This window comes from Bombina bombina, chromosome 11 (genome assembly GCF_027579735.1).
Source record: "Bombina bombina isolate aBomBom1 chromosome 11, aBomBom1.pri, whole genome shotgun sequence".
Classification (NCBI taxonomy): Eukaryota; Metazoa; Chordata; class Amphibia; order Anura; family Bombinatoridae; genus Bombina; species Bombina bombina.
This window is the reverse complement of record NC_069509.1, coordinates 4,549,641-4,574,693: the sequence shown is the minus strand read 5'-3', so window position 1 is coordinate 4,574,693 and position 25,053 is coordinate 4,549,641. Positions and strand designations below refer to the sequence as shown.

General features: G+C 44.9%; 1 protein-coding gene across 1 annotated transcript in view; it reads right to left on the bottom strand.

Annotated features, from left to right (window-relative positions):
- The window catches only part of SRCAP (Snf2 related CREBBP activator protein), a gene marked incomplete at its 3' end in the record, with an annotated part of 711,452 nt that overhangs the window by 223,151 nt on the left and 463,248 nt on the right, over positions 1 to 25,053 (bottom strand). The window contains 3 exon segments of the mRNA XM_053695102.1: positions 19,648 to 19,812; positions 19,902 to 20,054; positions 20,779 to 20,966. Of these exon segments, the coding sequence (XP_053551077.1) occupies positions 19,648 to 19,812; positions 19,902 to 20,054; positions 20,779 to 20,966 (506 nt within the window).

The following is a 25,053-nucleotide window of genomic DNA, read 5'->3' as shown; positions in this document are numbered from 1 at the left end:
ACAAAGGAAAGAGACCCAAAGGGCTCCACTCAGACAGTACACATCAAGAGTAAGAGCAGTATCTAGATACACTATAAAAAGCGTATACCTGCAAGGTGCCAAGAGCTGCAACTGGTTTCATACTGAAAACCCTCCGCATGCTAGACAGCCTAATCTGATACAAGATGTTGGATTAGGCCCACAAGGCAATCCAGAGCCCTGAAACCGAAGGCCAAACCGCTCAAACTGCGGCAACGGGGCACTTAGCCCTCCAAACCTCCCTGCATGGGGGAGGAAAACACTAGGTTCTGATAATATCAGATGTCAGAGTTACGCAGCAAAAAAACTCCCCTGACCCGGTCACCTCTGACTGAAGGCTCTAAGGACTGAAAGAATCCATCCCCATCTTACGGACCCACAGGACCTCTCGAATGCTTAGTTGAACATGAAAACCAATGGAAACCTGAGCACTCTGCGCTTCTACCATACCAGCCGAGCAGAACAGCGCCATGTGTCTGAACAGCCGCAAGACCGAATGAACCGAACAGGACCAGCCTGCACTTAGGGTCCTAACTGGTAAACTGCCAAATTCTCCCTCAAGGGGAAAAAAGAAAACAGACATTTTAACATAGGACTGTGTCCAAAACAACTTCCGAAGAAAAACAAAGTATCGATCCCAGAAATGGCATACGGAACAAAACTGGTAGACATGCGTCAACGAGGCCAGTCCGGATTCGTCACCGGACACAGAATCTGAAATCAAAATAGTCTCAGTATCCGAATCCTCCGTAACTCAATCTGAAATTAGCACATTCTCAGCATCAGAATCCTCCATAACTGGTAGAGGATATAGAAAAGGAAATTTATGCTTACCTGATAAATTAATTTCTTCTATGATACGACGAGTCCACAGATTCATCCTTTACTTGTGGGATATTATCCTCCTGCTAACAGGAAGTGGCAAAGAGCACCACAGCAGAGCTGTAAATATAGCTCCTCCCTTGACTCCACCCCCCAGTCATTCGACCGAAGGTATAGGAAGAAAAAGGAGAAACTAAAAGGTGCAGAGGCGACTGAAGTTTTAAACTAAAAAATATAATCTGTCTTAAATTGACAGGGCGGGCCGTGGACTCGTCGTATCATAAAAGAAATCAATCAGGTAAGCATAAATTTCCTTTTCTTCTATAAGATACGACGAGTCCACGGATTCATCCCTTACTTGTGGGATACAATACCAAAACTACAGGACACGGATGAACGGGAGGGACAAGACAGAGACCTAAACAGAAGGCACCACTGATTGACGAACTTTTCTCCCAAAAATAGCCTCAGAAGAAGCAAAAGTATCAAATTTGTAAAATTTGGAAAAGGTATGAAGGGAAGACCAAGTCGCAGCCTTACAAATCTGTTCAACAGAAGCATCGTTTTTAAAAGCCCATGTGGAAGCCACCGCTCTAGTAGAATGAGCTGTAATTCTTTCAGGAGGCTGCTGTCCAGCAGTCTCGTATGCCAAACGGATGATGCTTTTCAGCCAAAAAGAAAGAGGTAGCCGTAGCTTTTTGACCTCTACGCTTTCCAGAATAGACAACAGAGAAGATGTTTGACGGAAATCCTTGGTCGCTTGCAAGTAAAACTTCAAGGCACGAACCACGTCCAAGTTATGCAACAGACGCTCCTTCTTAGAAGGGTTAGGACACAGAGAAGGAATAACAATTTCCTGATAATTATTCTTATTTGAAATAACCTTAGGAAGGAATCCAGGTTTAGTACGCAAAACCACCTTACCAGAATGGAATATAAGATAAGGTGAGTCGCATTGTAACGCAGATAGCTCAGAAACTCTTTGAGCAGAAGAGATAGCAACTAAAAACAGAACTTTCCAAGATAGAAGTTTAATATCTATGGAATGCATGGGTTCAAACGGAACCCCTTGAAGAACATTAAGAACTAAATTCAAACTCCATGGCGGAGCAACAGGTTTAAACACAGGCTAAATTCTAACCAAAGCCTGACAAAACGACTGAACGTCTGGGACATCTGCCAGACGCTTGTGTAGTAAGATTGACAAAGCAGAAATCTGTCCCTTTAAGGAACTAGCTGATAACCCCTTCTCCAATCCTTCTTGGAGAAAGGACAAAATCCTAGGAATCCTGATCTTACTCCATGAGTAGCCTTTGGATTCGCACCAATAAAGATATTTACGCCATATCTTATGATAAATTTTCCTAGTGACAGGCTTCTGAGCCTGAACCAAGGTATCAATGATCGACTCAGAGAATCCCCGCTTAGATAAAATCAAGCGTTCAATCTCCAGGCAGTCAGCTGCAGAGAAACTAGATTTGGATGATGGAACGGACCCTGAATGTGAAGGTCCTGTCTCAGTGGCAGTTTCCACGGTGGCAGAGATGACATTTCCATCAGGTCTGCATACCAAGGCCTGCGTGACCACGCAGGCGCTATCAATATTAACGAAGCCCTCTCCTGTTTGATTCTTGCAATCAGACGAGGTAGAAGAGGAAAAGGAGGAAAGACATAAGCCACTTTGAACGACCACGGTACAGCTAGAGCATCTATAAGTACTGCTTGAGGATCCCTTGATCTGGACCCGTAACAAGGAAGTTTGGCATTCTGACGAGATGCCATCAGATCCAATTCCGGTGTGCCCCATTGATGAATCAATTTTGCCAACACCTCTGGATGGAGTTCACTCTCACTTTACCCTTCCTATTACTTAGAGTAGGCAAAGAGAATGACTGGTGGGTGGAGTCAAGGGAGGAGCTATATAGACAGCTCTGCTGTGGTGCTCTTTGCCACTTCCTGTTAGCAGGAGGAAAATATCCCACAAGTAAAGGATGAATCCGTGGACTCGTATCTTATAGAAGAAATATTGACTAAAGTAGTAAAACAAAAACGGCACCTGACACCCACAATGGCTGGGGCACTCACCACCTCCTATGACCAGACCCCTGCGGACTAGAATATTTCCTTCACCACATGGTCGGGAATGCGGAAATGGAAAACTGAACGTAATCACGTCCGACACAAGGTGAACCGTACAGTCCAAAAAAGCGCGCCCAACCAAAAGGCTGCGTCACTTCCAAAGGCCTCTAATGTTCCAAACCACGAGCCCATAAACATCACACATAAGCAGGTTGAATAACACAAACATAATGATAAACCCCCCTGTTCAATAACTCCCCCTCAGGAGATATTAACCCTTAATTCCAAGATACTAAAAGAGACTCACCGAGACCCTTGTGATAAGATAGACCCAAAAGGTGGTAGCCTCTCGGAAAACATTCACATTACAGTACATTGAGAAATAAAGTAAAATGAAACGATCTTACCAGAATCTACGCCATGGAACAGGAACACAGCCTTTCAAGTGTGACGGATAGTAGCATCGCCTCCGCCATGGACTTGAGAGAAGAAAGCAGGAAGCGGAGTGAAGTTCGACAACGCCGATTGCTTGAGCATGAGTCGGGATGATTACGCAGAAAGACTCTTCCTGCATTTTCAGACTTTCATCCAAGCCCTCACTGAGAGACTGACAGGACTACTTAAAACTCCTGTCCCATCATAAAGAGTACTACCCTCCATAAGAGACAAAAACAAATATTAAAAATTCTGACATGTCTCTGCCAACCTCCTGGGACGAAAGGCAAAGAATGACTGGGGGATGAGGGGAGTGGGAGGAGTATTTAAGCCTTTGGCTGGGGTGTTTTTGCCTCCTCCTGGTGGCCAGGTTCTTAATTCCCAAAAGTAATGAATGCAGCTGTGGACTCTATCCATTTAAGAAAAAAAATGCACTGAGATCATGAAAGTAATGTTGACTAGACTGTCCTAAACACACACACACAATATATATATGTGCGCGTGTGTTACAGGAATAGTCCAGTTCATTTTGACTAGACTGTCCTAAACATGTGTGTGTGTTACAGGGAAGTCAGAAATCCTACGATTACCCGCGTAAATCTGACATTATCCAAGCGGCTGTGGGTAATGTCAGATGTTATGCAATTCCCTCATCTACACTAATTTTTTTTTCTGGGTGGTTCAAGGAATGTGCCACGCGGATCCTCCGGCATCCACCCCAAGTGAACCTTGGGGAATGAGGTTTAAACCCCCAGATGGAAGAAAAAAAGATAATGAAGATATGTGAATTACAGTACATTGTATATATGTTTAATGCAGCGACTCGATGTAACATGATTAATCCGATTGAAAAATAAGGTAAGGAGACTCATACTGTAATGCTCTGACACTCTACGAGCAGATGAAATAGCAACCAGAAACAAAACCTTCCAAGATAATAACTTAATATCTAAGGAATGCATAGGTTCAAACTGAGCCTGTTGAAGAACCTCTGGTTCCACAGAGTAAGTATTACCTCTGCTGTCCTTGTGGTCCAGTAAACAGGTTATCAGGTTCTACGCGTTTTGGCTGGATGCCTTTTTCAACATCTGTGGAACCAGAGGCTGAATAAAGCACTCTATCGGAACACCCGAGGCTGAAAGAAATAACACTCAAAGGAGGGATTGGAGGGTGACAAGTGAGTACTACATCAGAGGACTTAAAGACTTGTGGAGACAGATCCGCATAATCTCTGTTCCACTGCCTAAGCATGCACAACTGCAAAGGCCTGAGGTGAAAATGGGCAAATGGGATGATGTCCATGGCTGCTACCATTAGACCGATTACCTCCATGCATTGAGCCACTGATGGCCGAGGAGAGGACTGAAGCGCTAGACAGGAATCGAAAATCTTTGATTTCCTGACTTCTGTCAGAAAAATTTTCATTGATAAGGAATCTATTTTGGTTCCCAAGAAAACTACCCTTGTAGTTAGAACTAAGGGACTCTTTTCCAAATTCACCTTCCATCCGTGAGATCGCAGCAAAGAGAACATTTCATTGTGGGATCTTGATTGTTGAAAGGATGGCGCCTAAACCAGAATGTCGTCCAGATAAGGCGACACTGCAATGCCCCGCAATCGGAGCACCGCCAACAGGGATCCCAGAACCTTTGAGAAAATTCTGGGATCTGTGGCAAGGCCAAATGGAAGAGCCACAAACTGGAAAACATAATTATGTAACAACTTACCTGATAAATTCATTTCTTTCAAATTGGCAAGAGTCCATGAGCTAGTGACGTATGGGATATACAATCCTACCAGGAGGGGCAAAGTTTCCCAAACCTCAAAATGCCTATAAATATACCCCTCACCACACCAACAATTCAGGTTAACGAATAGCCAAGTAGTGGGGTGATAAAGGAAGGAGTAAAAAACAACAAAGGAATTTGGAAATAATTGTGCTTTATATAAAAAAAATCATAACCACAATAAAATAAATAAATATATATATATATATATATATATATATATAAAAAAGGGGTGGGCCTCATGGACTCTTGCCAATATGAAAGAAATTAACTCATCAGGTAAATTCTTACATAAATTATGTTTTCTTTCATGTAATTGGCAAGAGTCCATGAGCTAGTGACGTATGGGATAGCAATACCCAAGATGTGGAACTCCACGCAAGAGTCACTAGAGAGGAAGGGATAAAAATAAAAACAGCCATTTTTTGCTTAAAAAAAAAATCCACAACCCAAAATATAAAAGTTTATTCTCATAAATGAAAAGAAAAACAATACATAAGCAGAAGAATCAAACTGAAAAAGCTGCCTGAAGAACTTTTCTACCAAAAACTGCTTCCGAAGAAGCAAATACATCAAAACAGTAGAATGTAGTAAATGTATGCAAAGAAGACCAAGTTGCTGCTTTGCAAATCTGATCAACTGAAGCTTCATTGTTAAAAAGTCCAAGAAGTGGAGACTGATCTCGTAGAATGAACTGTAATTCTCTGAGGCAGGGCTTGACCCGACTCCAAATACGCTTGATGAATCAAAAGCTTTAACCACGAAGCCAAGAAAACAGCACAGAAGCCTTCTGACCTTTCCTAGAACCAGAAAAGATAACAAATAGACTAGAAGTCGTCCTGAAATCTTTAGTAGCTTCAACATAATATTTCAAAGCTCTCACCACATCCAAAGAATGTAAAGATCTCTCCAAAGAATTCTTAGGATTAGGACACAAGGAAGGGACAATAATTTCTCTACTAATGTTGGTAGAACTCACAACCTTAGGTAAAAATTTAAATTTAGTCCGCAAAACCGCCTTATCCTGATGAAAAATCAGAAAAGGAGATTCACAAGAAAGAGCAGATAATTCAGAAACTCTTCTAGCAGAAGAGATGGCCAAAAGGAACAACACTTTCCAAGAAATTAGTTTAATGTCCGAAGAATGCATAGGCTCAAATGGAGGAGAGATTTATTTAATGACAGGTTTGATACGAACCAAAGCCTGCACAAAACAATGAATATCAGGAAGTTTAGCAATCTTTCCGTGGAATAAAACAGAAAGAGTAGAGATTTGTACTCTCAAGGAACTTGCAAAAAAACTTTTATCCAAACCATCCTGAAGAAACTGTAAAATTCTAGGAATTCTAAAAGAATGCTGAATGTGTGGTTTTCCTCTTACGTTTGCCCTGCAATATTGGAAAGGCAGACAGAGCATCAGAAATAGTGGAAGAAATGAGGGAAGCTATGTCCTGTAACAAAATCCCAGAAGGGACAGCTGAACCACAGGGCACTGCTTGTGAGGGCGGTATAATTTGGGACATATGGGGAGAAAGCTGCAGCATAAATTGACCCTCATCAGTAGACTCTTGGACAACATCTGCCTTAGAGGAAACTGGCTCAGAAAATATGGTATCCCTATAAGTCAAAGTCCTTGCAATACATGTACAAAAACAGAATTTATGTTTACCTGATAAATTACTTTCTCCAACGGTGTGTCCGGTCCACGGCGTCATCCTTACTTGTGGGATATTCTCTTCCCCAACAGGAAATGGCAAAGAGCCCAGCAAAGCTGGTCACATGATCCCTCCTAGGCTCCGCCTACCCCAGTCATTCGACCGACGTTAAGGAGGAATATTTGCATAGGAGAAACCATATGGTACCGTGGTGACTGTAGTTAAAGAAAATAAATTATCAGACCTGATTAAAAAACCAGGGCGGGCCGTGGACCGGACACACCGTTGGAGAAAGTAATTTATCAGGTAAACATAAATTCTGTTTTCTCCAACATAGGTGTGTCCGGTCCACGGCGTCATCCTTACTTGTGGGAACCAATACCAAAGCTTTAGGACACGGATGAAGGGAGGGAGCAAATCAGGTCACCTAAATGGAAGGCACCACGGCTTGCAAAACCTTTCTCCCAAAAATAGCCTCAGAAGAAGCAAAAGTATCAAACTTGTAAAATTTGGTAAAAGTGTGCAGTGAAGACCAAGTCGCTGCCCTACATATCTGATCAACAGAAGCCTCGTTCTTGAAGGCCCATGTGGAAGCCACAGCCCTAGTGGAATGAGCTGTGATTCTTTCGGGAGGCTGCCGTCCGGCAGTCTCGTAAGCCAATCTGATGATGCTTTTAATCCAAAAAGAGAGAGAGGTAGAAGTTGCTTTTTGACCTCTCCTTTTACCTGAATAAACAACAAACAAGGAAGATGTTTGTCTAAAATCCTTTGTAGCATCTAAATAGAATTTTAGAGCGCGAACAACATCCAAATTGTGCAACAAACGTTCCTTCTTTGAAACTGGTTTCGGACACAGAGAAGGTACGATAATCTCCTGGTTAATGTTTTTGTTAGAAACAACTTTTGGAAGAAAACCAGGTTTAGTACGTAAAACCACCTTATCTGCATGGAACACCAGATAAGGAGGAGAACACTGCAGAGCAGATAATTCTGAAACTCTTCTAGCAGAAGAAATTGCAACTAAAAACAAAACTTTCCAAGATAATAACTTAATATCAACGGAATGTAAGGGTTCAAACGGAACCCCCTGAAGAACTGAAAGAACTAAATTGAGACTCCAAGGAGGAGTCAAAGGTTTGTAAACAGGCTTGATTCTAACCAGAGCCTGAACAAAGGCTTGAACATCTGGCACAGCTGCCAGCTTTTTGTGAAGTAACACCGACAAGGCAGAAATCTGTCCCTTCAGGGAACTTGCAGATAATCCTTTTTCCAATCCTTCTTGAAGGAAGGATAGAATCCTAGGAATCTTAACCTTGTCCCAAGGGAATCCTTTAGATTCACACCAACAGATATATTTTTTCCAAATTTTGTGGTAAATCTTTCTAGTTACAGGCTTTCTGGCCTGAACAAGAGTATCGATAACAGAATCTGAGAATCCTCGCTTCGATAAAATCAAGCGTTCAATCTCCAAGCAGTCAGCTGGAGTGAAACCAGATTCGGATGTTCGAACGGACCCTGAACAAGAAGGTCTCGTCTCAAAGGTAGCTTCCAAGGTGGAGCCGATGACATATTCACCAGATCTGCATACCAAGTCCTGCGTGGCCACGCAGGAGCTATCAAGATCACCGACGCCCTCTCCTGATTGATCCTGGCTACCAGCCTGGGGATGAGAGGAAATGGCGGGAACACATAAGCTAGTTTGAAGGTCCAAGGTGCTACTAGTGCATCCACTAGAGCCGCCTTGGGATCCCTGGATCTGGCCCCGTAGCAAGGAACTTTGAAGTTCTGACGAGAGGCCATCAGATCCATGTCTGGAATGCCCCACAGGTGAGTGACTTGGGCAAAGATTTCCGGATGGAGTTCCCACTCCCCCGGATGCAATGTCTGACGACTCAGAAAATCCGCTTCCCAATTTTCCACTCCTGGGATGTGGATAGCAGACAGGTGGCAGGAGTGAGACTCCGCCCATAGAATGATTTTGGTCACTTCTTCCATCGCTAGGGAACTCCTTGTTCCCCCCTGATGGTTGATGTACGCAACAGTTGTCATGTTGTCTGATTGAAACCGTATGAACTTGGTCCTCGCTAGCTGAGGCCAAGCCTTGAGAGCATTGAATATCGCTCTCAGTTCCAGAATATTTATCGGTAGAAGAGATTCTTCCCGAGACCAAAGACCCTGAGCTTTCAGGGATCCCCAGACCGCGCCCCAGCCCATCAGACTGGCGTCGGTCGTGACAATGACCCACTCTGGTCTGCGGAATGTCATCCCTTGTGACAGGTTGTCCAGGGACAGCCACCAACGGAGTGAGTCTCTGGTCCTCTGATTTACTTGTATCTTCGGAGACAAGTCTGTATAGTCCCCATTCCACTGACTGAGCATGCACAGTTGTAATGGTCTTAGATGAATGCGCGCAAAAGGAACTATGTCCATTGCCGCTACCATCAACCCGATCACTTCCATGCACTGAGCTATGGAAGGAAGAGGAACGGAATGAAGTATCCGACAAGAGTCTAGAAGTTTTGTTTTTCTGACCTCTGTCAGAAAAATCCTCATTTCTAAGGAGTCTATAATTGTTCCCAAGAAGGGAACCCTTGTTGACGGGGATAGAGAACTCTTTTCCACGTTCACTTTCCATCCGTGAGATCTGAGAAAGGCCAGGACGATGTCCGTGTGAGCCTTTGCTTGAGAAAAGGATGACGCTTGAATCAGAATGTCGTCCAAGTAAGGTACTACCGCAACGCCCCTTGGTCGTAGCACAGCTAGAAGGGACCCTAGTACCTTTGTGAAAATCCTTGGAGCAGTGGCTAATCCGAAAGGAAGCGCCACGAACTGGTAATGTTTGTCCAGGAATGCGAACCTTAGGAACCGATGATGTTCCTTGTGGATAGGAATATGTAGATACGCATCCTTTAAATCCACCGTGGTCATGAATTGACCTTCCTGGATGGAAGGAAGAATAGTTCGAATGGTTTCCATCTTGAACGATGGAACCTTGAGAAACTTGTTTAAGATCTTGAGATCTAAGATTGGTCTGAACGTTCCCTCTTTTTTGGGAACTATGAACAGATTGGAGTAGAACCCCATCCCTTGTTCTCTTAATGGAACAGGATGAATCACTCCCATTTTTAACAGGTCTTCTACACAATGTAAGAACGCCTGTCTTTTTATGTGGTCTGAAGACAACTGAGACCTGTGGAACCTCCCCCTTGGGGGAAGTCCCTTGAATTCCAGAAGATAACCTTGGGAGACTATTTCTAGCGCCCAAGGATCCAGAACATCTCTTGCCCAAGCCTGAGCGAAGAGAGAGAGTCTGCCCCCCACCAGATCCGGTCCCGGATCGGGGGCCAACATTTCATGCTGTCTTGGTAGCAGTGGCAGGTTTCTTGGCCTGCTTTCCCTTGTTCCAGCCTTGCATTGGTCTCCAAGCTGGCTTGGCTTGAGAAGTATTACCCTCTTGCTTAGAGGACGTAGCACTTTGGGCTGGTCCGTTTTTACGAAAGGGACGAAAATTAGGTCTATTTTTTGCCTTGAAAGGCCGATCCTGAGGAAGGGCGTGGCCCTTACCCCCAGTGATATCAGAGATAATCTCTTTCAAGTCAGGGCCAAACAGCGTTTTCCCCTTGAAAGGAATGTTTAGTAGCTTGTTCTTGGAAGACGCATCAGCCGACCAAGATTTCAACCAAAGCGCTCTGCGCGCCACAATAGCAAACCCAGAATTCTTAGCCGCTAACCTAGCCAATTGCAAAGTGGCGTCTAGGGTGAAAGAATTAGCCAATTTGAGAGCATTGATTCTGTCCATAATCTCCTCATAAGGAGGAGAATCACTGTCGACCGCCTTTATCAGCTCATCGAACCAGAAACATGCGGCTGTAGCGACAGGGACAATGCATGAAATTGGTTGTAGAAGGTAACCTTGCTGAACAAACATCTTTTTAAGCAAACCTTCTAATTTTTTATCCATAGGATCTTTGAAAGCACAACTATCCTCTATGGGTATAGTGGTGCGTTTGTTTAAAGTGGAAACCGCTCCCTCGACCTTGGGGACTGTCTGCCATAAGTCCTTTCTGGGGTCGACCATAGGAAACAATTTTTTAAATATGGGGGGAGGGACGAAAGGAATACCGGGCCTTTCCCATTCTTTATTAACAATGTCCGCCACCCGCTTGGGTATAGGAAAAGCTTCTGGGAGCCCCGGCACCTCTAGGAACTTGTCCATTTTACAAAGTTTCTCTGGGATGACCAACTTTTCACAATCATCCAGAGTGGATAATACCTCCTTAAGCAGAATGCGGAGATGTTCCAACTTAAATTTAAATGCAATCACATCAGGTTCAGCCTGTTGAGAAATGTTCCCTGAATCAGTAATTTCTCCCTCAGACAAAACCTCCCTGGCCCCATCAGACTGGGTTAGGGGCCCTTCAGAGATATTAATATCAGCGTCGTCATGCTCTTCAGTATCTAAAACAGAGCAGCCACGCTTACGCTGACAAGGGTTCATTTTGGCTAAAATGTTTTTGACAGAATTATCCATTACAGCCGTTAATTGTTGCATAGTAAGGAGTATTGGCACGCTAGATGTACTAGGGGCCTCCTGAGTGGGCAAGACTCGTGTAGACGAAGGAGGGAATGATGCAGTACCATGCTTACTCCCCTCACTTGAGGAATCATCTTGGGCATCATTGTCATTATCACATAAATCACATTTATTTAAATGAATAGGAATTCTGGCTTCCCCACATTCAGAACACAGTCTATCTGGTAGTTCAGACATGTTAAACAGGCATAAACTTGATAACAAAGTACAAAAACGTTTTAAAATAAAACCGTTACTGTCACTTTAAATTTTAAACTGAACACACTTTATTACTGCAATTGCGAAAAAACATGAAGGAATTGTTCAAAATTCACCAAATTTTCACCACAGTGTCTTAAAGCCTTAAAAGTATTGCACACCAAATTTGGAAGCTTTAACCCTTAAAATAACGGAACCGGAGCCGTTTTAAACTTTAACCCCTTTACAGTCCCTGGTATCTGCTTTGCTGAGACCCAACCAAGCCCAAAGGGGAATACGATACCAAATGACGCCTTCAGAAAGTCTTTTCTAAGTATCAGAGCTCCTCTCACATGCGACTGCATGCCATGCCTCTCAAAAACAAGTGCGCCACACCGGCGCGAAAATGAGGCTCTGCTTAAGCTATGGGAAAGCCCCTAAGGAATAAGGTGTTTAATACAGTGCCTGCCGATATTATTATATCAAAATACCCAGATAAAATGATTCCTCAAGGCTAAATATGTGTTAATAATGAATCGATTTAGCCCAGAAACAGTCTACAGTCTTAATAAGCCCTTGTGAAGCCCTTATTTATGATCGTAATAAACATGGCTTACCGGATCCCATAGGGAAAATGACAGCTTCCAGCATTACATCGTCTTGTTAGAATGTGTCATACCTCAAGCAGCAAGAGACTGCACACTGTTCCCCCAACTGAAGTTAATTGCTCTCAACAGTCCTGTGTGGAACAGCCATGGATTTTAGTTACGGTTGCTAAAATCATTTTCCTCATACAAACAGAAATCTTCATCTCTTTTCTGTTTCTGAGTAAATAGTACATACCAGCACTATTTCAAAATAACAAACTCTTGATTGAATAATAAAAACTACAGTTAAACACTAAAAAAACTCTAAGCCATCTCCGTGGAGATGTTGCCTGTACAACGGCAAAGAGAATGACTGGGGTAGGCGGAGCCTAGGAGGGATCATGTGACCAGCTTTGCTGGGCTCTTTGCCATTTCCTGTTGGGGAAGAGAATATCCCACAAGTAAGGATGACGCCGTGGACCGGACACACCTATGTTGGAGAAAAGGGATTTTTGGTTCCACATAGGCGTCAAAACATAAAGAGCAGGTAACACTCTGCAAGTCCTCCTGATCCATGTTAATTCACAATTTATAAAAAAGACCAACAAAATTTATAAAAAGTATTTGCAATAATAGCAATGGAAAACCGTTACTGTTTCTTTAAATTTAAAACTGTTTCGTTTCTGTAATGTAGCCTGTCAGAATAATTAAAGTCCTTTCTGAACTGCTAATATAAGACTAAAATACCTCTGCACCTCAGCCTCTGCTGAAGTGCTCCTACCTGACAGAAGATCGCTAGATGACTGCTTCTAACGATCCGTTTTGTCTGACTTGTGAAGTCTCGTTTTTCTAACGATCCGTTACAGTGATAAGAAAACACAAGTCTGCCCTAGTAACACATGCCTTATTAAAACATGCGACCCCAGAACAGACCGGCTATGCCCTAAAATATAACTGAAGCGCTACAGTGGCGCGCAACAGAATCGGAAGGACCGCCCATCGTGGGAGTTACCTATGTCGTTCTTTCTAACAACGGCCAAACCTTAGTGAAACCACCAGAGGCATTAATGCAAGCTTGCTCCAATGCCTATAAACTGTGGAAGACATCATACACTGCCTCAATACCCTTACTTAATAAAGGATCCTAACGTCCCAACATAAAGGGCTATATTCCCACAGAGTCCCTTATTTTTAGTTGTGCCTTTTACTGAAAATAAACTCTGAGCTCCTTTTCCCCAGAAATACAAGGCAGCACTTACCTTGAATCCTGCCTAGCAGTAAGGCAGTTCTCAGGCTTAAGAGGTCCTCTCCCTCACATCGACCTGAGGAAAATACAAAGCTGAGTTAACGACTACCTCAGACTGAAGGCTATAGGGCAGCAAGAAAAATGGGAGATGCAGTGAGAATTATGTCCCACAAGTTCCCATTGCTTAAAAGCCACCAAAGCTCTTCCAAGAGACTGATATGGACTACAGCTACACCTTAGAAGAAAGCAGTACCATTCTGCACTACTTTTTAAAATAAACTCTTGATTGAAGAATCTATACTAACACCTCACTTTACACCTCTTCCTATCACTAATGTAGGCAAAGAGAATGACTGGAGTGGGAGGGAAGGGAGGAGCTATTTAACAGCTCTTTCGTGGTGCTATTTGCCTCCTTCTGCTGACCAGGGGGTGAATATCCCATTAGTAATTAAGATGATCCATGGACTCATCGTGTCTTAAAAAAAGAAAAAAGGTATGTCTATTTCCACAGCCATCAGCCAATCACCAATGCATACACGTACCATGTGAAAGCCATCAGCCAATCACAAATAATAATAGTTTAATTTTGACTTGAGTGTCCCTTTAATACTTTGGCTGGGAAGTCTTTGCCTCCTCCTGGTAGCCAGGTGTTGTATTCCCAACAGTAATGAATTAATTTGTGGACTCTCCCTGCCATTGGAAAGAAATGTTGTACTGTTATTCTGTTACTTTAATAAGACTAACACACAGGTCCCTCAGGTATCATGCACAGCTGGCAGTGGGAAAGTGTAGCGGAGAGGCAGTAGGATCTGTAATATCTTTTGGGTAAGCAGAGACAAGCAAATAACTACTATTGGTAATTGTAGCGGAGAGGCAGTAGGATCTGTAATATCTTTTTGGTAAGCAGAGACAAGCAAATAACTAATCTTGGTAATTGTAATAATAACCCCTTTCCACCAAGAACTAGACGACACATAGCCTGGGAGTTAACGACTTCTTTTTTCACGGCAAAAACAACCAACTTTTAAAACAGTCTCCCCTACCAGGGGTTTCCGACCTGATACAATGACATCATCAAACATATAATTGTATTACAGTAACATACAGTTTAACATACATATTACAGTAACATACATTTTAAGCATTAGCCTAAATAACAATTCCTGCATAGTTCATAAGTGGCGAGGTTTGCCGCAATGCTCCCCCAGAACCAAGCCGGCATACCCAGTCTGATCCAAACCGATTGGCTTGGGGAGGTCCGGAGGAGTGTTCACAGACCAAGGTTCAAGTTCGGTTTGTCTGTACAACCCGTCGGCGTTGCCGTTTTGTTTCCCAGGGCGGTAATGGATTGTTAAGTCAAATGGCTGCAGCGCCAAACTCCAGTGCAACAGCTGGGCATTGTCTCCGGATACCCTGTTCAGCCACACCAACGGGTTGTGATCTGTGAGCAGGGAGAATTGTTGTCTATATAGATACGGCTGAAGTTTCTTGAGAGCCCACACCACGGCCAGGCATTCCTTTTCGATGGCGGCGTAGCTAACTTCTCAGGGTAACAGTTTTCTGCTTAGGTAGGCCACAGGATGCTCGCCGCCATCAGCCCCGACTTGGCTCAGCACGGCTCCCAATCCAAACATAGAAGCGTCTAAGGACGAGAAAGCGTTTAGTTGGATCCGGGGCAGAGAGGATAGGGGCATTTACGAGAGCGTTTTTCAGTTCTTGGAATGCTTGTTCACACTCTGGGCTCCAGGTAACAATCTTAGGAAGGTTTTAACGGGCGAGGTCGGTGAGGGGTTTGGCTATGGTACTATAATTAGGTACGAACTTCCTATAATAGCCTGTGGTACCTAGAAAAGCTAGCACTTGGGTCTTGGTATGGGGAGTGGGCCACTTGGCTACGGCCTCTACCTTGGCCGGTTCGGGCTTCTGCTGCCCACTACCTACTTGGTGCCCTAGGTACTGGACCTCCGCAATCCCTCTAAGGCATTTGCTAGGCTTAAGGGTTAATCCTGCTTCTCTAAAACGATCTAGGATCGCCCCTATATGGTTCAAATGCTTGTCCCAGGAGCTGATAAATATAGCTATGTCATCTAAATAGGCGCATGCGTACTCTTGGGACCCATCCAGTAGCCGATCTACCAACCGCTGAAAAGTAGCCGGAGCGTTCTTCATCCTGAATGGCATGACCTTGAATTGGTACAGGCCAAACGGGGTGACGAACGCCGACTTGGGGATGGCATCCTTGGCTAGTGGGATCTCCCAATACCCCTTACACAAATCTATGGTGGTGAGGTACTGGCCTCGAGCCATTTTATCCAGGAGCTCATCTATCCGGGGCATAGGGTAGGCATCAGACGGTTTTATCATTAAGTTTCCGGTAGTCTACGCAGAAGCGGGTCGTGCCGTCCCGCTTTGGCACTAGAACTACCGGCGAGGCCCAGGGGCTGTCCGAGTGCTCAATCGCTCCTAACTGTAGCATCTCGTCAATCTCCTTCCGCATATGTTCTCTTACCGATTCTGGTATGCGGTAAGGAGGTTGACGCATGGGGAGGTGACCTGGGGTTTCTACCCTATGGGTGGCCAGTCGGGTATAGCCAGGCACGATGGAGAACGTGTCTTTTCCTGCAGTAGCTCCGCTATTTGAGCTCGTACTTGAGGACTTAACCGCTCACCAAATTGTACCTCTCCCAGACCTTCGTTCCGGATCTTCATTCCTAGGAAGTCGGGAAGAGGTAAACTGTCTGCTTCGTCGCGGCAGGGGCGCAAATAGCATTCACCTCCTCTGCGCGTTCATGGTACGGCTTCAACATATTTACATGGAGCATGCGTCTACCGCCTGCTCCAGTAAATGGGCCGATCACATAGGTGGTGTCACAGATCTGTTCCACCACCTTGTATGGGCCCTGCCAGGAGGCCTGCAGTTTATCATTTTTGACCGGTTTTAAGATTAGCACCTTCTGCCCAGTCTGAAAACTGCGGTCCCTGGCGCCCCTATCACACCAACGGCGCCGACGGGTTTAAGGTGCCTGGAGGTTGGAGCGGACAGTCCGAGTCAGGGCCTCCAGGTGCTCCCTAAACTCCAGCACGCATGGTACGATAGGAGTACCATCACTAGTGACTTCCCCCTCCCAATGCTCTCGGATTAAGTCTAGGGGACCCGTACCCTCCTTCCGAAAAATAATTCAAAGGGAGAGAACCCCGTGGACTCCTGAGGTAACTCCCGGTAGGCGAAAAGCAAACGGGGTAGAAACCGCTCCCAGTTCTTCTGGGTATCCATGAACGTACTGAGCATCTGTTTCAGTGTTCCGTTAAACCGTTCACAGAACCCATTAGACGGGGGGTGATATGCGGAATTTACAATGGGTTTCACCCCACAAGCCCTCCACAACTGGTGGGTCGGCCGTAAACTGGGTGCCCCGGTCCAAAATAATCTCCCGGGGAAATCCCATGCGGGAGAAGATTTTGATGAGGGCATCCGCCACGGTCTCGGCATGAATATTAGCCAGAGCCACCGCCTCGGGATATCGGGTGGCATACGACTGAGTATATACCTCTTCCCGAGGGGCTAGGCTTGGCTAGGGGGCCAATGAGGTCCACCGCCACTCGACTAAAAGGCTCCTATATTATGGGGAGAGAGAGTAGCTTCGCCTTATATCAGTCTCCTCTTTTCCCTACTCGTTGGCAGGAGTCGCACGTCTGGCAATACTGCCTAATATCTTTGGTGATCCCTGGCCAAATGAAATTCTGAGTTAGGAGGTGCTTCGTCCGACTAACTCCTAGGTGACCTGACAGCGGAATATCGTGGGCAACCCGTAGCAGTTCTCGTCTATACCTCTGAGGTACTATTAACTGCTGAACGGACAGGGGAATAGATCCGGCCACCATCTTCTCTGCATACCTGTACAGTAACGCCTTGTTCCAACCGTACCCCTCTCCTTCCAACCCCGCCTGATTCTGGTCTACCTTATCCCTATATACTTGCAACGAGGGGTCAGTGGCCACTTCGCTACCAAATTCTAGTGGAGGGGCCCAAGAGACATTAGGGGGGTGATTGCTTACCTGAACCTCAGAGTGATCAGCCAGTGCGTTGGTGCGGGCCTGTTCTCGGGTAACCACGGGCAGTGCTGCTTGTGGGGAGGTTCGGGGTGCAAACGCTGAAGTCAGCTCCCCTAAGTCGTTGCCCAAAATAACGTCAGCGGGCAAATTTTGCATAAGGCCCACTTTTACGTTCCCCGAACATGCTCCTCAATCCAAGTGTACTTTGGCCCTGGGAATCTTGTAAATGGCTCCCCCGGCCACCCGGACAGCTACACAGTCTCCGGTGAGTTGATTGGTGGAAACTAAATGTTGCCAGAGCAAGGTTATGGTGGCCCCAGAGTCACGCAGCCCTTGGACACGTCGGCCCTCCATATAGACCACCTGGCGGTGGCTTTGTAGGTTGTCCGAAGCGACCTGTACTGGGATTACCTTGTGTAAGATGCCCAAGGGTTCCTCGTGGAAGACTGCGGGTTGGGTCTGTAGTCGGGGCTCGTTCTGGTAGCAGTGCACAGCTGCCCGGTTGTTTGACAAGTTGTTCTGGTTGTTCCAGGTGGATCGGTTCTTGTTCAAGGGACAGTCTCTCTGAATGTACCCTTGTTGGTTACAAAGATGGCAACGGATAGCTGATTGAGTCTTCTGATATCGGGGAGGGGGTGGGTGGATTCCTCCTCCAGGACGGGGAAGCAGAGGTGTGGGAGCTGCAGTGGGGGTTGGGGTGACACCAATACTGGAGCGGTGCTGTGTTCGTTGAGCTCTCCGGGCATCTTGGTATTCGTCGGCCAATGTCGCTGCGGTATGTACCGTGCACGGTTTTAGATCTCTCAGCCAGTTTTGCAATTCGGTGGACACCCCTTGGAAGAATTGCTCCATCAACAGGAGTTGTAAAAGGTCTTCCAACTGGGTGACTTGGGCTGCCTGCAACCAGCCTTTAGCGGCCCTGGTTAGCCAATGCGCCCACCCAGTGTGGGTATCTTTCTCCAGCTTCTTCAGGTCTCGGAACCGCTGTCGGTATGCCTCCGGGGTAATAGCATACCTAGTCAGGATGGCCTGTTTTACCTTCTGGTAGTCCATGCTGTCCTCATCTGGTATGGTGCGGTAGGCTTCAGCGGCCCGCCCGGATAACTTGCAAGCCAGTAGGGGAACTTGGTCAGCGGTACTAATATAATGCAGTTGGCATAATCGCTCAAAGTCCCGTAGGTACCCACCGATATCCTCTGTGTCGGTATGATCCTTGAATGCGTGGTAGGGAATCTTAGCTTTCCCTGTACCAGCACTGGAGTGTACTGGTAGCCCCTCTCTGGGTCTCGGGGTGGTTTGTTGGGTCACCATCAAGTACTCCTGTACGTCTGCTGATGTTCGTGTCAGGAGCTCCTCCGAATGGGGTAGCGAAAAAAAAGCCAACCGGGTCTGCATCTCTTTTTGGAATTCGGTTTCGTTGTTCGCCATGGGTACGGCCGTACCTGCTACCCAGTCTCCTTTCATGAGCTCCGCAATCAGCCTTGCTTTGGTTTCATTGCTGGCAATAATTCCTCTCGCCTCCAGTAATTCCTTCAATGCAGCGGAGAGGCAGTAGGATCTGTAATATCTTTTGGGTAGGCAGAGACAAGCAAGTAACTACTCTTGGTAATTGTAGCGGAGAGGCAGTAGGATCTGTAATATCTTTTGGGTAGGCAGAGACAAGCAAGTAACTACTCTTGGTAATTGTAGCGGAGAGGCAGTAGAATCTATAATAAGTAACTACTCTTGGTAATTGTAGCGGAAAGGCAGTAGGGTCTGTAATATCTTTTTGGTAAGCAGAGACAAGCAAGTAACTAGACGACACATAGCCTGGGAGTTAACGACTTCCTTTTTCAACGGCAAAAACAACCAACTTTTAAAACAGTCTCCCCTAGAAGGGGTTTCCGAACTGATACAATGGCATCATCAAACATACAATTGTATTACAGTAACATACAGTTTAACATACATATTACAGTAACATACAGTTTAACATACATTTTAACCATTAGCCTAAACAACAATTCCCGCATAGTTCATAAGTGGCGAGGTTTGCCACAGAAAGGAATAACAATTATTAATAACTAGAGGATACTTTGACATCCTCTGCTATATTTATTTTGAGTAAACCCCACCAGCTAAAACAACTACTGAGCATGACAAGAAGTACAGACAACACAAAAGCATGTAATCTGTGATTAACACGGAGACCCACCTTGTATGGGACGAGGCTGGTTCACACCTAGCTGTCGGACCTGGGCTCCACTCAGGGTAAGCTTGGCTCCCTGTAGCTGCAATGTCAGAGGCTTAGTGACTGCTGGAGACTGCAGAGGACGTGAAGTCAATGATGCCAACTGGGAGAGGCTGATGACTTCACCTGCTGAGGAATTAAACAAATATAGGTAAGGACAACATTGGTTATCTTGTGCGACTGTCTGTTCCACATGGTCAGAGGGGTCAGATACTCACTGGACAGCCTGGCCTGCATATCAGGGGTCAAAACTAGCCTCTGAGTGGTACTGGAACCAGACTGGGAGGATTGTGCTTGAACTGGTTTAGCTGTAGCAGAAGCTGCAGAAGTCATCGGTGAAGAACCAGCAGACGGCTGAACCATGGGGATCACTGCAGAAATAAGTTTTTTTCAGTAATAAAGGGAAGGAATGGTATTATAAAACAGAAGTAGCTGAGAGGTTAGGGAAGGAATATTTTCTGTTTGACTAATAAAGAATACCCTGAACTACATTATAAAATTAATAGAACAGTAAAAAGCTTGCAATAAGCGTGCTAGGGGAGCGTGAAAATGTTCTGCTGTATTCAGATTTGTTACTGGAGTGTACAAGCCTCTGTCCTTTAATTAGTCACAGTATCTTATCTGACAACCTCCGCAGAAGCCAATTACATGTAGCAGGGTTAGGCTTGTGCAGCTGAGTAACTGGCAGTTTCCGCTCAGGACAAGAGTTCTCTGCAGCTCATTTTTACCTGTGCAGAGGTTAAACAAATAAATCTGCAGTGTCCATAGTGATAGCTAAAAAACTAGCATGTCATTTCTTACCCTATAATAACTAACTTAAAATTACAGGCAAAAAAAGTTCAATGCAAATTTGTTAAACATTTTATATTAGAGAGAGTTTACTTTAACCCAAACCGTGTTCTTAACCATTCTCTCTCCTCCAAAGTGCCTTTTCAGACCGCATCTCAAAACAGACGCTCAAAACATTGCTGCTACGTGCACACTATTTTCTATTTGTTCTTTTACAGCTCTGTAATATCCGTTTTGTTTTCAAAAAAGGACAAAGTTGAGAAAGACTGGAAAGAGCATAAAATGTCCACAAACTGCTTGCCTCACCCTGTGCTGGGGGCACCTGTTGGGCTGATTCCAAGGATCCAGATGAGGGCATAGAAGTGCTGACTGCAGGCACCCCAGTGGGTAGAGAAAGTGAACATGAGGTTGGTGGTAGGTCTGAAGATCTGTTAACCAAGTGAGGACTGTTTACAACAGCTGTGCGGCTCTCAGGCCTAGCAACCGGAAGCATCCTGAGGACAAGAAGAAAAACAAAGACAGGTAATGGCTCAGCATGAGGATTTATTTGCTGTCATCTGAAGGTTCTAAAATAGTCATATGGCCAACTGGAATTGCAGTGAATAGTAAAGCATCTAACCAAAGGTTCTGCTGCAGAAGCTCTAAACCTGTTGCTTCCTCTAAGATGGCAGAAAACAATTTATGCTTACCTGATTATTTTCTCTCTTAGCAGTGAGTCCATTCCATTCATAACCTATGGGAAAACACTTCACCTGGCCACAAGAAGGTGGCAGACACACCCAAAAATATTACACTTAGCTAAAAATAATCATTCTCTCTTTCCTAGCAAGGAGAGTACACAAATGTATTCATTACTGTTGGGAATACAACACCTGGCCATTGGAAGGAAGCAAAGGCACCTCAGCCACAGCATTAAGTGTCCCTGCAACGATTAACCGGCTTACGAGCCTGAATCAGGATACCAATAACCCTTTCAGAGAACCCTCTTTTGGACAGCACTAAGTGTTCAATCTCCACGCAGTCAGCTTCAGAGAATCTAAATTTTGTTAAAGGAACGGAAATTGGAGTAGCAGGTCCGCTCAATGAGGCAACCTCCACGGAGGGGAAGACGACATCTTTACTAGGTCCGCCAAGGCCATGCTGGAGCAATTAGAATCAGCTTCTGTATGATGCAGCTGATCACCCGGGGGAGGAGAGCAAACAGAAGAAACAGATAAGTTTGAAACTCAACAAAACCACTAACGCATCCACCAACACTGCCTGAGGATCTCGCAATCTCGACCCGTATTTGGGTAGTTTGGAATTAAGACAAGACTCCATGAAGTATATCTCTAGAACCTCCCCATCTGAGAGTTATCTCGAAATGAAAAGAATGTATGCTCAGGAAGCCTGCTTCCTAATTGTCCACCCAGAGGATGTGAATAACCGATATGAGGCAATTGTGAGATTCCGCATATTGTAGGATGTGATTGATAAATCATGATTGATAAAGGCAACTGAAGTTATGTTGTTGAATTGGAATCTGATAAACTGGATAGAACGAAGTTGAGGTGAATCCATTAAGAATTGAAAATGGCTCTCAATTCCAAGATATTGATGGAAGGGAGAGCTCCTCGGGCAACCAGGTTCCCTGGGCTTTCAAAGGACCCCAGACTGCTCCCCAGCCAAGAAGACTGATGTCCGTATAAACAATCTCGCAACACAGTCTCAAAAAGCATGTGCCTTGAGACAGGTGGTCCTAACAGAGCCACCAAGAGAGAGTCTCTTGTATAGATGTCCAGGACGATCTGTTGGGATAGGTCAACAGTTGTAAAGGTCGCAGATCGAAGCAAGCAAAAACAAAATATTGTTTCTTTCCAGGCATGGAGAATCCACAAATCATTTCAAATTATTAATGGGATAACAAAATGTATGCTTACCTGATCAATTTCTTTCTTTCCGGACATGGAGAGTCTATGACATCATTCCAATTACTAGTGAAATATTCAACTACTGGCCAGCAGGAGGCGGCAAAGAGCAACCCAGCAAAGCTGTTAAGTGTAACTGCCTTAACCATAACCCCCAGTCATTCAGCCGAAGGAAATGGAAGAAGAGTGAAAAGGTACCTGAGGTTTACACAGAAAAAACTGCCAAATTATAATTAAAAGAGGGCGGTTCGTGGACTCTCCATGTCCGGAAAGAAAAATTTATCATCAGGTAGGCATAAATTTTGTTTTCTTTCCTAAGACATGGAGAATCTACGTCATTCCAATTACTAGTGGGAACCAATACCCAAGCTAGAGGATACGGAATGAACAGGGAGGGAGAAAAAAGAAGGAGAACCTAAACAAAAGGCACCACTGCTTGAAGAACCTTTCACCCAAAAGAAGCCTCGGCCGGGGAAAAAGTATCAAATATGTAGAATTTGGAAAAAGTATGCAGAGAGGACCATGTTGCCGTCTTGCAAATCTGTTCCACAGAAGCTTCATTTTTGAAAGCCCAAGACAAGGAGACAGCCCCAGTGGAATGAGCCATAATACTCTCAGGAGGCTGCTGTCCAGCAGTCTCATAAGCCAAAAAAAATCAAACTTCTCAGAGAGACAGAGAAGTGGCCTTCTGACCCTTACGTTTTCCAGAGAAAACAACAAACAGGGCAGAAGATTGACGAAAATCTTTAGTAGCTTTTAAGTAAAATTTTAAAACCCACACAACATCCAAGTTATGCATAAGACGTTCCTTTTGAGAAGGAGGATTAGTACAAAGAGGAGGAACAACAATTTCCTGATTAATGTTTCAAGCCGATACCACCTTAGGGAGAAACCCTAACTTAGTACAAAGGACCGCCTTATCAGCATGAAAAATAAGGTAGGGGGAATCACACTGAAGAGTTGAAAGCACAGACACTCTGCGAGCCGAAGAAATGGCAACAAGAAACAAAACTTTCCACGATAACAGTTTTATATCAACAACATGCATCAGCTCAAATGGAGCCTGCTGCAAAACTTAAAGAACTAAATTAAAGCTCCATGGAGGAGCAACAGGTTTAAACACAGGCCTGATTCTAACCAGGGCCTGTACAAAGGCTTGAAAATCTGGAAGGTCTGCCAGACCTTTGTGCAAAAGAATAGATAACGCAGACATCTGACCCTTTCGAGAACTGACTGATAAATCCTTATGCAGTCCATCCTGAAGAAAAGACAAAATCCGGGGAATCCTCACCCGGCTCCAGGAGAACCCCTTAGATTCGCAGCAATAAAGATATTTACGCCATATATTATGGTAAATCTTGCGAGTAACCGGTTTTCGAGCCTGAATCAATGTCAATGACCTCTTCAGAAAACCCACGTCTAGACAGAACTAAGCGTTCAATCTCCAAGCAGTCAGCTTCAGAGAATCTAGATTTGGATGAAGAATAGGACCCTGAATTAGAAGGTCCTTCCTGTGAGGTAACCTCCAAGGAGGTAGAGATGACATCCTCACCAGATCCGCAAACAAGATCCTGCAAAGCCATGCAGGAGCTATTAGAATCACTGATACTCTCTCCTGTTTGATGTGAGCAATGACTCATGGAAGGAGAGCAAAGGGAGGAAACAGGTAAGCCAGAGGAAACCTCCAAGGAACCGCTAAAGCATCCATCAGAACGGCATAAGGACCTCTTGACCTTGAACCATACCTTGGACCCTTGGCGTTTTGACGGGACGCCATTAGATCCAATTCTGGAACTCCTCACTTGAGGGTCATCAGAGAGAACACTTCCGGATGGAGAGCCCACTCCCTGGGATGAAAAGTCTGTCTGCTCAGAAAATCTGGCTCCTAATTGTCCACTCTTGGAATGTGGATGGCAGATAGAAAGTCGTGGGCTTCCACCCACAGTAGAATTAGAGTCAACTCTTTAATGGCTAAAGAACTTCGAGCCACTGAGGTGATATTGTCTGATTAAAATCTTATAAACTGGGTCAACGCCAGTTGAGGCCACTCTAATAGGGCATTGAAAATAGCTCTCAACTCCAAAATGTATATGGGAAGAGAGGACTCTTCCCAAGACCACAGTCCCTGAGCCTTTAGAGGGCCCCAAACAGCTCCCCAACCAGACAGGCTGACGTCTGTAGTCACAATTTCCCAGGAAGGTCTGAGAAAGCAAGTGCCACGAGACAGATATTCCTGTAACACTCACCATGAGAGAGTCTCTTGTTAGAGGGTCCAGAATTATCCTGAGATAAATCAAAATGATCTCCGTTCCATTAACAGAACATACAAAGCTGCATTAGTCGTAGATGGAACCAAGCAAAAGGAATGTCCATGGATGCCACCATCAGAACAATCACCTCCATGCATTGGGCCACCGATGGACGAAAGGCAGACTGGAGAGAGAGACAGGAAGCAAGAATCTTATCCTTTCTGACCTCTGTCAGAAAAAGTTTCCTGGACAGGGAATCTATTATAGTTCCTAGGAAACACACCTTGGTAGATGGAACAAGAGAACTTTTTTTTCCAAATTCACCTTTCACCCATGGGAACGTAGAAAAGACAACAGCATCTCTGTATGAGATTAGGCTAGTTTAAAAGATGACAACTCCAGCAGCAATTAAAATTCTGGGAGCC